A 12,351-nucleotide genomic window follows, 5' to 3' on the forward strand; every position below is an offset into this window, starting at 1 on the left:
GAAAAAGGTGATTTAAGAACAAGAAGTGGGGAATTTTCCTGGTGGTCTGGTGGCTAAGACTCCACACTTCCAATGCAAGGGGTCTGGGTTCGATCCCTGGTGGGGGAACTAGATCCCATGTGACACAACTAAAGATCCTGCCTGCCACAGCTAAGCCCTGGTACAGCCAGATATACAAAGAGAATAAATATTAAACAAAAGAACAAGAAACAGGCAGTGCTCAAAAAGGTGGGCCTCAATGGGATGGGGAACATCAAAATCTAGAGTATTGCCCTCCTGGGCCCAGGCTAGGACTATGGAGAGCAACTGGAGGCTGTCAGCCTTGGCCGAGTGACTAAGTGCTGCCAAGAGCCTTCCTGGGGAGGAAGGAGGACATATTCAGCCTCAGAGAAAACCCCAAGTAGCCACAGTCCATTCTCGAAGCAAGCGCCTTCCCCCAGCCCCCAGCAGTCCTGGACTGCTGACTGGAAGGAGCTCCAGAAGGACCACTGACTCTCAGGGAGTCCAGGAGCTCTTCCCAACAAAGTCTCACCATGACCGCTCCTGATTCCGAGTCCTTAGCCCCTGGCGGTGTCGAGCACTATACTTCCCAGGGCACTGCAGGAATCAATGAAAGGCCACCGCTATTAAAGCACCTTAGTCTTGGGAAGTCATATGCAAAGTTTGACCATGCAGAATTCATCCTTATCTTTCTTCTTATTTTTTTCTTATTTCCCAAATCTTCCCTTCCCCAACTCCACCCACACACTCACTTACCCATGCTTTCTTCATCCGAATATCCAATCAGTCAGAGAAGAATTCTGCAAAATTGGGTTTGAGGGTAGGGAGTGGCATTCCCTACCCAGCTCTGGTGTCAGATTTGGGTGGAACCAGAGGCAGGCCCAGGGCTGGGCTTATAAAAGCAGCAGGTAAGACAGCCATTCGCTACTGTCACAGCTGCTGCAGCTCCTGCCGGATCGCCTTTGTTCCCTCTTCTCTGAAGGTAGGCGCTGGCAAGGGGCAGAGGACCACCTTCAGGCTATGGGATGGCAGGGTTTCTTATATATGAGGTGGGCTGGCGGGAGGGGTGTTGCGTGGGGAATTGGAAGGATGGGAGAAATGTGGGGGAATGGCTGAGCCCCCACATGTTCTAGGGAAGGCCCACATAAGACAAAGGAGGGAGGGGCCAGGACCGCTTGGAAATCCCAGCTATAGCCCTGGGATTATGACCCTTGCCAGGGTGCAAGCCTGGCAAGTCCTCTACTTTTCAGCTGGTGCCACCGTGTCCCAAGCTCTGAGCTAGGCCACAACGTGGGGAGGGGGTGCTGGGGCAGACCAAGAGGAGAGGAGTGGCGAGAGGCAGCCCACCTGCCAGGACCTGCGGACCTCACCCTCTCCCCACCCTCCCCTCCTGTGCTCCAGTGGAGCAGTGACTGAAGGAAGCAACCACCGCAATGGGCAAAGAGAAGACACACATCAATATCGTGGTCATCGGCCATGTGGACTCTGGCAAGTCCACCACCACCGGGCACCTCATCTACAAGTGTGGCGGGATTGACAAGAGGACCATTGAGAAGTTTGAGAAGGAGGCAGCTGAGGTGAGGCACCCACCCATGGGGTTGGCTCTAGGAATGGTGGGGGCTGGGGATGGCAGTCTGCTCCTGGCTGGGTCTGGTGGCAGAGTGTGGAAGCAGGGCACACTGTGAGGTCTTGGAGCAGCAGCTGAATCCCCCGGCAGAGATCCGGCTGCTCACCATCAATGCACTCCTCACTCCTCATCCCTCCCCAGATGGGTAAGGGCTCCTTCAAGTATGCCTGGGTGCTGGACAAACTGAAGGCAGAGAGAGAGCATGGCATCACCATCGACATCTCCCTGTGGAAGTTTGAGACCAGCAAGTACTCCATCACCATCATTGATGCCCTGGGCCACAGGGACTTCATCAAGAACATGATCACCGGCACCTCCCAGGTAAAGCAGTCCTTGTTCCCAGGTCCCTCCCTTTCGAACTAGGGCAGACTGTAGGGGAGGTGGCTGGCAGAGGGTGGGGAGGAAACTCAGGCTTTATTTCCTGGGGAGGAAGGGCATCATAAGCTTTAGAAGGTTTTCCTTACCCACTCCGACCTTCAGTTCTGACCAATCAGAAGATAGACTCTAATGTGGTCCAGACACCATCCTCCTTTCAGGCTGGGGCAGGGACTAGGTTTTCTGACACCCAGACAAGTAAAACACCTTGTGGGGCTCCTGACAAAGGAACCAAAGCTCGTGTATGGGACTGAGGAACGGTTTAAGTGGGAGGCAGGACCTCTGCGCACAGCAGCATCCGGGGGATGAAGGCATTTGTCAGTTTCTGGTGAGTGTCCAGCCTGCAAGGGGCCAAGGATTGCCCGCCCGAAGCTCTAGTCAGCCTTCCCAGCACATCCGGCGTCCCCTCCCCTAACCAACCTCTTGCCCCCACGATGTCTGCCTCCCACAGGCCGACTGCGCTGTGCTCATTGTGGCTGGCGGTGTGGGCCAGTTCGAGGCAGGCATCTCTAAGAACGGGCAGACTCGCGAGCACGCGCTGCTCGCCTACACCTTGGGTGTGAAGCAGCTGATCGTGGCGGTCAACAAGATGGACTCGACTGAGCCGGCCTACAGCTCCGCACGCTTCCAGGAGATCACCAAGGAAGTGAGCACCTACATCAGGAAGATCGGGTACAACCCGGCGACCGTGGCCTTTGTGCCCATCTCGGGCTGGCACGGAGACAACATGCTGGAGCCCAGCACCAATGTGAGTGCAGGCAGGGTCCATGGGCGGCCGGGTTGCGGGGCAGAATGGGTCTTGGTCCTGGGGTGGGCATGCCGGGAGCCACGTCCCCACTTCGCCTCCCCCTTCACCGCATTCCTGTTCCTGCAGATGCCCTGGTTCAAGGGCTGGAAGGTTGAGCGGAAGGAGGGAAACGCCACCGGGGTGACCCTGCTGGAAGCTCTGGACTCCATCCTCCCCCCAACTCGCCCAGTCAACAAGCCCCTGAGGCTGCCACTGCAAGACGTGTACAAGATAGGTGAGGAGCCAGGGCTGGGCAGGCTGAGGGGGGATGCCAGTGGAGGATGAAGTCCACTGTCTGACTTGCTGGGCTTCAGATCCTGACTTGTGAGCAGTGCCAAACCCCCAGAGTTTCCAGTTTATCTGATATGCAGAGGAAACAGCCAGTCGTTTGAGTTTGGCACTTCCTACCAGCTCTGTAGGTGACCTTGGCCCTTGATCCCCAGGAAGCCAGCTCTTACCGGGTAGGGCTGGAGTGGTTCTAACCGCCTGCCCTTCTCCTGAGCAGGCATTGGCACGGTGCCCATGGGCCGAGTGGAGACCGGCTTCCTGAAGGCCGGCATGGTGGTCACCTTTGCCCCCAGTGGCCTCACCACTGAGGTCAAGTCCGTGGAGATGCACCACGAGGCCCTGTCGGAGGCCCTGCCTGGGGACAACGTGGGCTTCAACGTGAAGAATGTATCTGTGAAGGACATCCGTCATGGCAACGTGGCTGGAGACAGCAAGAATGACCCCCCGATGGAGACCAGCAGCTTTGTGGCCCAGGTGAGCTGCCCAGGAGGCCAGAGCCCTTGGTGCGTGGTGGTGGTGGAGACTGCTCCTGAGAAATCAGTCCTGCTTTCGGTGGAGGCCCCAGTTGGCTCGAGGCTTGGCCCTGGATCACAGGTCCCAGCAGGGATCCTCCTCCTCTCCCCGTCCAGGTGATCATCCTGAGTCATCCAGGATAGATCCAAGCTGGCTATTCTCCGGTGCTGGACTGTCACACAGCCCACATCTCCTGCAGGTTTGCTGAACTGAGGGAAAAGATTGACCGCCGCTCGGGCAAGAAGCTGGAAGACAACCCCAAGGCCCTGAAGTCGGGTGACGCTGCCATCGTGCAGATGGTCCCCGGCAAGGCCATGTGTGTGGAGACCTTCTCCGAGTACCCGCCTCTAGGTGAGCCGGGGCGGACGGCTGCTGAGTCCTGGGAGGAAAAGCACCTCTGACTGAGGCCATGGAGCCGCGCCTTCTGTGTCTCTTTTCAGAAATCTCACTCTTTTCCTTCCTTCTGTCCGCCTGGCCGTTTTGCCGTGCGGGACATGAGGCAAACCGTGGCCGTTGGCGTCATCAAGACTGTGGAGAAGAAGACAGCGGCTGCGGCTAAGGTCACCAAGTCAGCGGTGAAGGCCAGCAAGAAATGAAGCACGTCCTTCTCCCACACCACTTTCTCAGCAGCCCCCACTGTATGAGATACTTCTGTGACTGAATAAAATTAGTAGTAAAACTTCTATCCGTTTTGGTTTCATGCAAGAAGGAAAGCATGAGGTCAGTGAGGAGATTCTGGGTAAAAAACCAATTTAAGGACCATAGGCTTGGAACTGTTTTATGTGCTGGGTGGTGAACACACAATTCAGGTCTTAGCAGCCTTCTTCTGTTTCCCACAAGGAAGAATTGTTTGGGGATGTGACGAAGTAGAGTCACAATGGCGTAGGGCGAGATGCCAGGGCTAATAGGTGAGTCCAACACTACCATGTCCAAAGGCTGAGTTTTGCCAAGAGAACGCACTGGTTATAGCAAACACCAACAACACAAGAGAAGACTCTACACACGGGCGTCACCAGATGGTCAATACTGAAATCAGATTGATTATATAATATGCAGCCAAAGATGGAGAAGCTCTATACACTCAGGAGCTGACTGTGGCTCAGATCATGAACACCTTACTGCCAAATTAAGATTTAATAAAGTAGGGAAAAACCACTAGACCATTCAGGTATGACCTAAATCAAATCATTTGCGGTTACAGTGGAAGTGAGAAATAGATTCAGGGATTAGATCTGATAGACTATGGATGGAGGTGCCTGACATTGTACAAGAGGCAGTGAACAAGACCATCCCCAAGAAAAAGAAATGCAAAAAGGCAAAATGATTGTCTGAGGAGGCCCTACAAATAGCTGAGAAAAGAGAAGCTAAAGGCAAAGCAGAAACGGAAAGATACACCCATTTGAATGCAGAATCCAAAGAATAGAAAGGAGAAATAAGAAAGCCTACCTCAGTGATCAATGCAAAGAAAGAGGAAAACAATACAATGGGAAAGACTAGAGATTTCTTCAAGAAAATTAAAGAAACTAAGGGAATATTTCATGCAAAGATGGGCACAATAAAGGACAGAAATGGTATGGACCTAACAGAAACAGGGGAGATTAAGAAGAGGTGGCAAAAATACAGAGTTCAGTTCAGTTCAGTCACTCAGTTGTGTCTGACTCTTTGCGACCCCATGAATCACAACACGCCAGGCCTCCCTGTCCATCACCAACTCCCAGAGTTTACTCAGACTCATGTCCATCGAGTCAGTGATGCCATCCAGCCATCTCATCCCCTGTCATCCCCTTCTCCTTCTGCCCCCGATCCCTCCCAGCATTAGAGTCTTTTCCAATGAGTCAGCTCTTCGCATGAGGTGGCCAAAGTACTGGAGTTTCAATTTCAGCATCATTCCTTCCAAAGAAATCCCAGGGCTGATTTCCTTCAGAATGGACTGGTTGGATCTCCTTGCAGTCCAAGGAACTCTCAAGAGTCTTCTCCAACACCACAGTTCAAAAGCATCAATTCTTCGGTGCTCAGCCTTCTTCACAGTCCAACTCTCACATCCATACATGACTACTGGAAAAACCATAGCCTTGACTAGACGGACTTTAGTCGGCAAAGTAATATCTCTGCTTTTGAATATGCTATCTAGGTTGGTCATAACTTTTCTTCCAAGGAGGAAGCATCTTTTGATTTCGTGGCTGCAGTCACCATCTGCAGGGATTTTGGAGCCCCCCAAAATAAAGTCTGACACTGTTTCCACTGTTTCCCCATCTATTTCCCATGAAGTGATGGGACTGGATGCCATGATCTTCATTTTCCTAATGTTGAGCTTTAAGCCAACTTTTTCACTCTCCCCTTTCACTTTCATCAAGAGGCTTTTTAGTTCCTCTTCACTTTCTGCCATAAGGGTGGTGTCATCTGCATATCTGAGGTTATTGATATTTCTCCCAGCAATCTTGATTCCAGCTTGTGTTTCTTCCAGTCCAGTGTTTCTCATGATGTACTCTGCATATAAGTTAAATAAGCAGGCTGAGAATATATAGCTTTGATGGACTCCTTTTCCTTTTTGGAACCAGTCTGTTGTTCCATGTCCAGTTCTAACTGTTGCTTCCTGACCTGCATACAGATTTCTCAAGAGGCAGGTCAGGTGGTCTGGTATTCCCATCTCTCTCAGAATTTTCCACAGTTGATTGTGATCCACACAGTCAAAGGCTTTGGCATAGTCAATAAAGCAGAAATAGATGTTTTTCTGGAACTCTCTTGCTTTTTCCATGATCCAGCAGATGTTGGCAATTTGATCTCTGGTTTCTCTGCCTTTTTTAAAACCAGCTTGAACATCAGGAAGTTCACGGTTCATGTATTGCTGAAGTCTGGCTTGGAGAATTTTGAGCATTACTTTACTAGCATGTGAGATGAGTGCAATTGTGCGGTAGTTTGAGCATTCTTTAGCATTGCCTTTCTTAGGGATTGGAATGAAAACTGACCTTTTCCAGTCCTGTGGCTACTGCTGAGTTTTCCAAATTTTCTGGCATATTGAGTGCAGCACTTTCACAGCATCATCTTTCAGGATTTGAAATAGCTCTACTGGAATTCCATCACCTTCATTAGCTTTGTTCATAGTAATGCTTTCTAAGGCCCACTTGACTTCACATTCCAGGATGTCTGGCTCTAGATGAGTGATCACACCATCGTGATTATCCGGGTCATGAAGATCTTTTTTGTACAGTTCTGCTGTGTATTCTTGCCACCTCTTGTTAATATCTTCTGCTTCTGTTAGGTCCATACCATTTCTGTCCTTTGTCGAGCCCATCTTTGCATGAAATGTTCCCTTGGTATCTCTAATTTTCTTGAAGAGATCTCTAGTCTTTCCCATTCTGTTCTTTTCCTCTATTTCTTTGCATTGATCAATGAAGAAGGCTTTCTTATCTCTTCTTGCTATTCTTTGGAACTCTGCATTCAGATGTTTATATTTTTCCTTTTCTCCTTTGCTTTTCGCCTCTCTTCTTTTTACAGCTATTTGTAAGTCCTCCCCAGACAGCCATTTTGCTTTTTTGCATTTCTTTTCCATGGGGATGGTCTTGCTCCTTGTCTCCTGTACAATGTCACGAACTTCATTCCATAGTTCATCAGGCACTCTATCTATCAGATCTAGGCCCTTAAATCTATTTCTCACTTCCACTGTATAATCAGAAGAGATTTGATTTAGGTCATATCTGAATGGTCTAGAGGTTTTCCCTACTTTCTTCAAGTTAAGTCTGAATTTGGTAATAAGGAGTTCATGATCTGTGCCACAGTCAGCTCCTGGTCTTGTTTTTATTGACTGTATAGAGCTTCTCCATCTTTGGCTGCAAAGAATATAATCAGTCTGATTTCAGTGTTGACAATCTGGTGATGTCCATGTGTAGAGTCTTCTCTTGTGTTGTTGGAAGAGGGTGTTTGCTATGACCAGTGCATTTTCTTGGCAAAACTCTATTAATCTTTGCTCTGCTTCCTTCCGCATTCCAAGGCCAAATTTGCCTGTTACTCCAGGTGTTTCTTGACTTCCTACTTTTGCATTCCAGTCCCCTATAATAAAAAGGACATCTTTTTTGGGTGTTAGTTCTAAAAGGGCAAAATGATAGGATACTGAAAGAGGAACTCCCCGGGTCAGTAGGTGCCCAATATGCTGCTGGAGATCAGTGGAGAAATAACTCCAGAAAGAATGAAGGGATGGAGCCAAAGCAAAAACTATACCCAGCTGTGGATGTGACTGGTGATCAAAGCAAGGTCCGATGATGTAAAAAGCAATATTGCAGAGGAACCTGGAATGTCAGGTCCATGAATCAAGGCAAATTGGAAGTGGTCAAACAAGAGATGGCAAGGGTAAACGTTGACATTCTAGGAATCAGCAAACTAAAATGGACTGGAATGGGTGAATTTAACTCAGATGACCATTATATCTACTACTGTGGGCAGGAATCCCTCAAAAGAAATGGAGTAGCCATCATGGTCAACAAAAGAGTCTGAAATGCAGTACTTGGATGCAATCTCAAAATCAACAGAATGATCTCTGTTTGTTTCCAAGGCAAACCATTAAATATCACAGTAATCCAAGTCTATGCCCCAACCAGTAATGCTGAAGAAGCTGAAGTTGAACGGTTCTATGAAGAATACACAGAAGAACTATACAAAAAAGATCTTCATGACCCAGATAACTAAGATGGTGTGATCACTCACCTAGAGCCAGACATCCTGGAATGTGAAGTCAAGTGGGTCTTAGGAAGCATCACTGCAAACAAAGCTAGTGGAGGTGATGGAATTCCAGTAGAGCTATTTCAAATCCTAAAAGATGATGCTGTGAAAGTGCTGCACTCAATATGTCAGCACATTTGGGAAACTCAGCAATGGCCACAGGACTGGAAAAAGTCAGTTTTCATTTCAATCCCAAAGAAAGGCAATGCCAAAGAATGTTCAAACTACCATACAATTGCACTCATCTCACACACTAGCAAAGTAATGCTTGAAATTCTCCAAGCCAAGCTTCAACAGTTTGTGAACCGTGAACTTCCAGCTTTCCAAGCTGGATTTAGAAAAGGCAGAGGAACCAGAGATCAAAATGCCAACATCCATTGGATCATCGAAAAAGCAAAAGAGTTCAAAAAAAAATCTACTTCTGCTTTATTGACTATGCCAAAGTCTTTGACTGTGTGGATCACATGAAACTGTGGAAAATTCTTAAAGAGATGGGAATACCAAATCACTGGACCTACCTCCTGAGAAATCTGTATGCAGATCAAGAAGCAACAGTTAGAACTGGACATGGAACAACAGACTGGTTCCAAATAGGAAAAGGAGTATGTTAAGGGTGTATATTGTCACCCTTCTTATTTAACTTATATGCAGAGTACATTGTGTGAAATGCCAGGCTGGATGAAAGTTGGATGAAGCACAAGCTGGAATCAAAATTGCCAGGAGAAATACCAGTAACCTCAGATATGCAGATGACAAACATCCTTATGGCAGAAAGTGAAAAAGACCTAAAACTCTTGATGAAAGTGAACGAGGAAAGTGAAAAAGTTGGCTTAAAATTCAACATTCAGAAAACTAAGATTATGGCATCTGATCTCATCACTTCATGGCAAATAAATGGGGAAACAATGGAAACAGTGACAGACTCTATTTTCTTGGGCTACAAAAATCACTGCAGATGGTGACTGCAGCCATGAAATTAAAAGATGCTTGCTCCTTGGGAAAAATGTTAGGACCAAGCTAGATAGCATATTAAAAAGCAGAGACATTACTTTGCCAACAAAGTTCCATCTAGTCAAGGCTATGGTTTTTCCAGTAGTCATGTATGGATGTGAGAGTTGGACTATAAAGAGAGCTGAGTACTGAAGAACTGATGCTTTTGAACTGTGGTGTTGAAGAAGACTGAGAGTTTCTTGGACTGCAAGGAGATCCAACCAGTCCATCCTAAAGGAAATCAGTCCTGAATGTTCACTGGAAGGACTGATGTTGAAGGTGAAACTACAATACTTTGGTCACCTGATGCGAAGAGCTGACTCATTTGAAAAGACCCTGATGCCGAGAAAGGTTGAAGGCAGGAGGAGAAGGGGATGACAGAGGATGAGATGGTTGGATGGCATCACCGACTCGATGCACATGAGTTTCAGTAAGCTCCGGATGTTGGTGATGGACAGGGAGGCCTGGCGTGCTGCAGTTCATGGGTCTCAAAAAGTCGGGCATGACTGAGCGACTGAACGGAACTGAACTGAACCATGTCCTCGGAACACTGGTGCTTGGTTCTTTAGCATTCAGAGCCCTGAAAGAGGCAATGGCAAATTGTCTTAGGCAGAAGGGGTACTACAAATGGATGTTTGAGCTTGACCTGTCCAGTTAAGTTAAGTTACTATGCCTAGATGGTGAGGAATGAACGGAGCTTTGTAGCCTTTGTTCCCTAATTTTTGTTTTCCATTTTTTTGGACGCAGCAGTATATATTATGGAATTTTATAAGCTATATCACATATCATCATGTACTGGGAGTCAAGTCTTCCAGGTCTGCCTGTGGCATATTCATTCATCCATCAATGTGGCAGATAATTTGTGCCAGATGGTGGTCTGATCCGTTCGACTTTACCTAAAGTGTAGAGACATCAGGTGATAAGGGCATAAAAGTGAGTGAGCAGTAAGAGGGTAGAGGTGGAAAGTAGACCATGAAAATTGTAAAGCAGTAAAAATTTCCAGTGATCCCAGCATGATGGCAACTTGGACCAGGTGGATAGTCATGATGGAGGTAAGTGGTAAGAAATTCTGAATATATTTAGAAACTGATAAATATTTAAAAATTGCATGTGAGATATGAAAGGGAGTTTAAGGTGACATCTAGTTTCTTGGCCTGTGGAGTTAGAAAGATTGGATTTCTATTATGAGAGGTGGGAATGGATTGTTAACTAGAAGAGATGCTAGTCTGGAGTGGAGAGAGGTCCAGGCTGAGATAATCAGGGAAGTAATCAAAACATGGAAAGTGGATCCCTTGCCCGGAAGCATCTGCTTGGAGCTACTGAGACGTGCACATACACCTACCCTTCCTGGAAGTAAATTAATCAGTTGCATAACCATTGCAATCAGTTCTCCACTGGAAAAGTCATTACTCTTTAAACACTGAGAGTGCTATTAAAATGAATCAAAGCCTAACAGGACTGTGGGAGCTCTTTCAGAAGTCAGGTTGGGAATCAGCAGGAAGTGAAATTCCTAATCACTATGGAAATTTGATGCTCAAGATTTAGACCAGGTTGGCAGAGACCTTTTTTTTTCCCCCCACTGATCAATAACATTACCTGTTCCCGCCTGTCAAGTTGGCTTCTTTCATGTACAAATCCCCAGGGAAACCCCATACCTAGCACAGACCTAGAAATAATAACAGGATGACACATCAGCGCTGTCACCATGCCAGGTATCAGGAAGCTCACCTGTCTCCAGTGCTGGGAAGCTCATCAAATTTCAGCTGCTGTCAACATGAAGCAGCCTAAAGGAACCTGGACCAACCTTGGAGCATCTCAAGATTGTAAATGTCAAAGGCTACCCAAACTGAGACCAGTGCAGGGGCTGTGGTTGGAATGCAAATTGCTCACCCGTTGGATTCCTCATGCCTCCTGGGGTCTGTGCAGAACGGCTAGTCCTTTTTGCCCTCAGAACACTTTATTTAAAATTCTCTAAATCATAACCACAGCTTTGCTTATAATGATTGGGGAATTAAGCTTCCATCCAGATGTGTCCTTAATATGTACTCAATAAACATTTGTTGACTTGTGAATGAATGTCAACCTGCTTTTATTGAGAGAAGTGAATGTTTGAATGCTAATTTATTGCTTTTGAAAGTTTTTTTTGGTGTAGACTAGTTTTAAAGTCTTTATTGGATTTGCTACGACATTGTTTCTGTTTTACGTGTTTGTTTTTTTGGCAGCAAGACACATAGGATCATAGTTCCCCAACCAGGAATAAAACTCAGACCCCCTGCACTGGAAGGCAAATTGTTAATCACTGGACCATCAGGGAAGTCCTGATAATTTACTCTTAATTTTTAAGAACAATCGTGGTTTTGATCCATGTTTTGTAAAGATGCCTTTTTAATTTGAAAAAAGTATCATGGTTAATGCTCTACGTACCATATTCTCTACTCAGTAATTCCACAGTGGGTGGGAGCAAACACTGCTCGTAAGCAACAGAACCTCATCTCATTAGAAACTCCAAGAGTCTTTCTTCATAGCATTGCATAGAGCCACCAGAATTGGCCAAAGTTTGGCACCAAACTATGGCTATAGCAGTTCAGACTAGTAGTGAAAGCTCTGACATTTAACCTAAGAACTAGCTTCTGCTGGCCAGTCCCCCTCCTTTAGCCCTTAGCATAATGTGGTAAGTGGACCTGAGGCACTTTAGAGTAGAGTGTATGAGGTGCTCAGTCATGTCTGACTCTTTACAACCCCACGGACTATAGCCTGCCAAGCTCCTCTGTCCATGAAATTCTCCAGGTAAGAATATTGGATTGGGTAGCCATTCCTTTCTCAAGGGGATCTTCCAGACCCAGGGACTAAGCCCAGGTCTCCTGCCTTGTAGGTGAATTTTTTACCATCTGAGCCACCAGGGAAGCCCAAGGCACCTTGGCTGGTCACAGTGATTAGGTTCTTGACTGGCAGGTGTTATTAGAGGCCTCCACTTGTTACATAGCACCATCAGTTGATGTAATGAACCAATTCTCAGACAGTTCCTTCACATATACCTCTCTTAGCACGCATAAAACGA

General features: G+C 47.1%; 1 protein-coding gene across 1 annotated transcript; it reads left to right on the top strand.

Annotated features, from left to right (window-relative positions):
- The first annotated feature begins 1,433 nt into the window (after positions 1–1,433).
- LOC120874809 (elongation factor 1-alpha 2-like) lies at positions 1,434–4,186 on the top strand. Its single transcript, XM_040256510.1, is given in 7 exon segments — positions 1,434–1,577; positions 1,769–1,948; positions 2,454–2,750; positions 2,877–3,024; positions 3,292–3,551; positions 3,707–3,939; positions 4,063–4,186. Coding segments are annotated over 7 exon segments (1,386 nt in total).
- Positions 4,187–12,351: the final 8,165 nt, after the last annotated feature.

Source organism: Oryx dammah, unplaced genomic scaffold (assembly GCF_014754425.2).
Source record: "Oryx dammah isolate SB20612 unplaced genomic scaffold, SCBI_Odam_1.1 HiC_scaffold_15, whole genome shotgun sequence".
Lineage (NCBI taxonomy): Eukaryota > Metazoa > Chordata > Mammalia > Artiodactyla > Bovidae > Oryx > Oryx dammah.